The 3060-nt window shown below is 41.0% G+C and overlaps 1 protein-coding gene across 1 annotated transcript; it reads right to left on the bottom strand.

Moving 5' to 3' along the window:
* Positions 1–290: 290 nt before the first annotated feature.
* On the bottom strand, positions 291–2388 carry LOC145093068 (scarecrow-like protein 4). Its single transcript, XM_079031112.1, has one exon. It carries the CDS (start codon positions 2231–2233, stop codon positions 488–490), a length of 1746 nt encoding a protein of 581 aa, XP_078887238.1. The 5' UTR covers positions 2234–2388; the 3' UTR covers positions 291–487.
* Between the last annotated feature and the right edge of the window lie 672 nt (positions 2389–3060).

Genomic DNA, 3060 nt, shown 5'->3' with positions numbered 1-3060 from the left:
AGATTTATAAACTCAATAGATTATCAACAAACTTTGATTCTCTTGACATCACAACCAATGTATAGTTACCCATCAAATCTAAATCGTCAAAACTGTCGAACCAAAAACAATGATCAATCTTCAACATAGACTTCACCTACGACAGTGTTTGTTTGTCCTAATAAAGGCTATATTTTTTATCCATATTACTTCGATATTTCGGAGGTATTTCGAGTTTAATAAAATAATCCACATAGACTTCACCTTTGACCAGTTACATCATCATCATCATCATCATTACCAATAGCATAAGCTGCAAAATGGCTGATATAATTTCAGCTTTTCCTAAACGACCAAGCTTCATCATCATCCCATACAAAAATACAACAAAAAGTTTTCAAAAACACCATTAATGGCGGATCTAACTGTTTTACCTGTACCCCATTACACCATTAGCAAAAAAAAGAAGAGAAGATTATAATTTCACAAGAAAAAAGATACTAAAAAATTAACGCCATGAAGAAACAGTGAGAAGAGGTACATCGTTCCAAGCAAGCGATAGAAACCCAGGATGAGAATCGATCAGATTATACATTTCACTGTAATTGTAACTCCATAGCAGAATCTTGGCTTGACTCACTGCATAATTGCTGAAATTTACTGTTTCAAAACCGGAATTTTCCATTGTTATCCGCCATTGTTCTCTCCCCTCCATCCGTTCCCTTTTACTTCCTTCTTCCTCATGTCCCACCGCCGCTGCAATTCGCCGGCCGAATAACGATCTCTCCACCTCCAACCTTTCCGGCGAGTCTCGGGTCATGTTGGGTTCAAGAGATTCAAAGACAGCTGAGTAGTAGTTTAGGGCGTTGTTGAAGCGTTGAAGAAAGCCTACCTGATTCAAACTCGCTTCGTATTCGCCTAAAGTGACGATACTCGGGTTCAGAGATTTCGCCAGCTTCAAAGCTTTCTCAACGGCAATGGAGTTCTCGTCGAGCAAATTATACAACTGGAGCATGAAATTAACGGCTAAAAACTCATCTGCATCGATCCAAAAGCTTGACACGTTGAGTTTTTCGATCGGAGTTAAAATGGGTTCGAATTCGAAATTCAGATCTAGAACCTTTGCGAACTCACGAAGGCGGTTCCCGGTTGCGAGAAGCTCCGGAGCCGGCGAGTCTCCCAGTATTAACGCTGGAATACCGGAGACTCGGATTCGGGTTGGTTTTCCGGCGGGTCGGGTTGCTAGAGCTTGAAGAAGTGCTGCCCATTGAACTCCTTGAACTATCCCAAAATCAACGATGTGGATTTTATCGGCGTTTTCTGTTGCTTCAAGAATTGCTTGATTTGCAGTGAGGTGAGCGAATTTGAAGTAAGGGCAAGCGTCGTTGAGAGCTTTGTAAGTGAGAGTGAACTCCTCCCGTGACGTTATATCGGAAACTGCTCGCGGTTTCCGAGTGACGCGACTGTGGAGTGCTTCGGCGAAGTAGAACGCCACTCTCTCGGTGGGATCTCCGTCGTCAGCGGATAGAGAATCGCGGAGGCGAATCAATGGTGTGATTGCATTTCCGGGATCTGTTTCGGCGACACGAGCGCAATCAGTTAGGGTTTTGAGCAAGGGTTTTGTCAAAATCCTCTCTGGTGAACTGGTAGACGCAATATCCGGTTTTGATGGCAGAGATTTTTCCGTTTTCGGAGGCTTTATTTCCTTCTCAGGCGGTAGCAGATGATCGGAAGCCAGTACTGGCGGTGGCGGTGGCGGCCAAGTAGAGTTAGCATTTTTTAGATCCGTTGAGCAAGTGAGTCGACTCGGACAATCGGAAAACGGATCGGCGGCATAGAGAGTGAAGTCCGAGCTCGGTTGCCATGTCGAACTCTCTGTCGTCGAGTCTATTAAGCTTTCCATCCACTCGTCGGTGTCGAACTCCCCCACCGATCCTGACGCCGCCACAAAATCGGCGAACCTAAACCCTGGATGCTGGTGGTGATGGTGATCTAGGTTCGGAAACTGAAATCCTGCCGCCTCTTCGGCTCCGGTCACATCCGCCGCACCTCCTTCAAACGGATCGGAAAATCCGTATGCAAGAGTCGGAGATTGGTGGCCGGTGGTGCTCCAAAATGGATTTACGTTCACAGTGACTAATGGCTGCTGGTGTTGCTGCTGTTGATGAAGCTGTTGTTCTTGTTGTTGTTTTTGCTGAATAACTTGTTGGGCTATGGCCATTAAATTGCCGCTGTCGGTGCACATATATGCCATTCTCCGGCGAAATATAGCCGGCGACGGTGTCTGTCACATCACTCTCTAGTAGTGAAAGATGGAGAGTATATATGAGCAACGGCAAAGTAGGAAAAGGGAAAATTTGAGAGTGAAGGGGGGAAATTGAAACGGTAGTCTTTACACAACAAAATTTCAATGATTAAAGTTATCCTTTTTGTCAATTATTTTCAAGTTTTAATCTATAAAATATAAAATTATAAGGTAAAAACATATATATATATATATATATATATATATATATATATATATATATATATATATATATATAGAAATTAAATAAAATGACGTTTTTGTCCTCCTTTGAATATGTATTGTCTCTGTTTTAATAATGTAATATGTTTTATTCCGGATAATATTTTCAATAATATATATTTTTAATATAACAACTCACAATTTGATTTACAAGTTTCAATTAATGAGTCATTCGCTAAAAAAATCTTATAGACAAGTCTATTCATCATATCATCATCAAAAGATTTATGGTCTAAGACTTCTAATTTCATACTCTTATATGGTGGTCCGTCCTCCATATGATCACATTTTGAGCTTATATCAACAAAAGATCATGCAGTGGACTTTGAGACTTGTAAAAATGAAATAGATGCTTCGTACGGATAAAAAGTCATTTTGCACCATTTTTTGCTTTGTGAACTTCGTTTGAAACATCTCTATCGTTACCACATCTTCAGATTTTCGGTGACTGATTATGTGGGTAAAAGTGTTGCATGTAAGTAAACTAAGTCGAATCGATATAACATTCATTGACGATTCGATATGTACTACGTGGATCCTAAAACACCAGAGGA

This window comes from Lactuca serriola, chromosome 3 (genome assembly GCF_051521515.1).
Source record: "Lactuca serriola cultivar US96UC23 chromosome 3, Lser_US96UC23_V15, whole genome shotgun sequence".
Taxonomy (NCBI): domain Eukaryota; kingdom Viridiplantae; phylum Streptophyta; class Magnoliopsida; order Asterales; family Asteraceae; genus Lactuca; species Lactuca serriola.
Note: the sequence above shows the minus strand (reverse complement) of the source record. Positions and strands in the feature narration are given on the sequence as shown.

Excerpts from the sequence above, each read along its gene's own strand:
- LOC145093068 (XM_079031112.1), bottom strand. The coding sequence starts at position 2,233 with ATGGCATATATGTGCACCGACAGCGGCAATTTAATGGCCATAGCCCAA.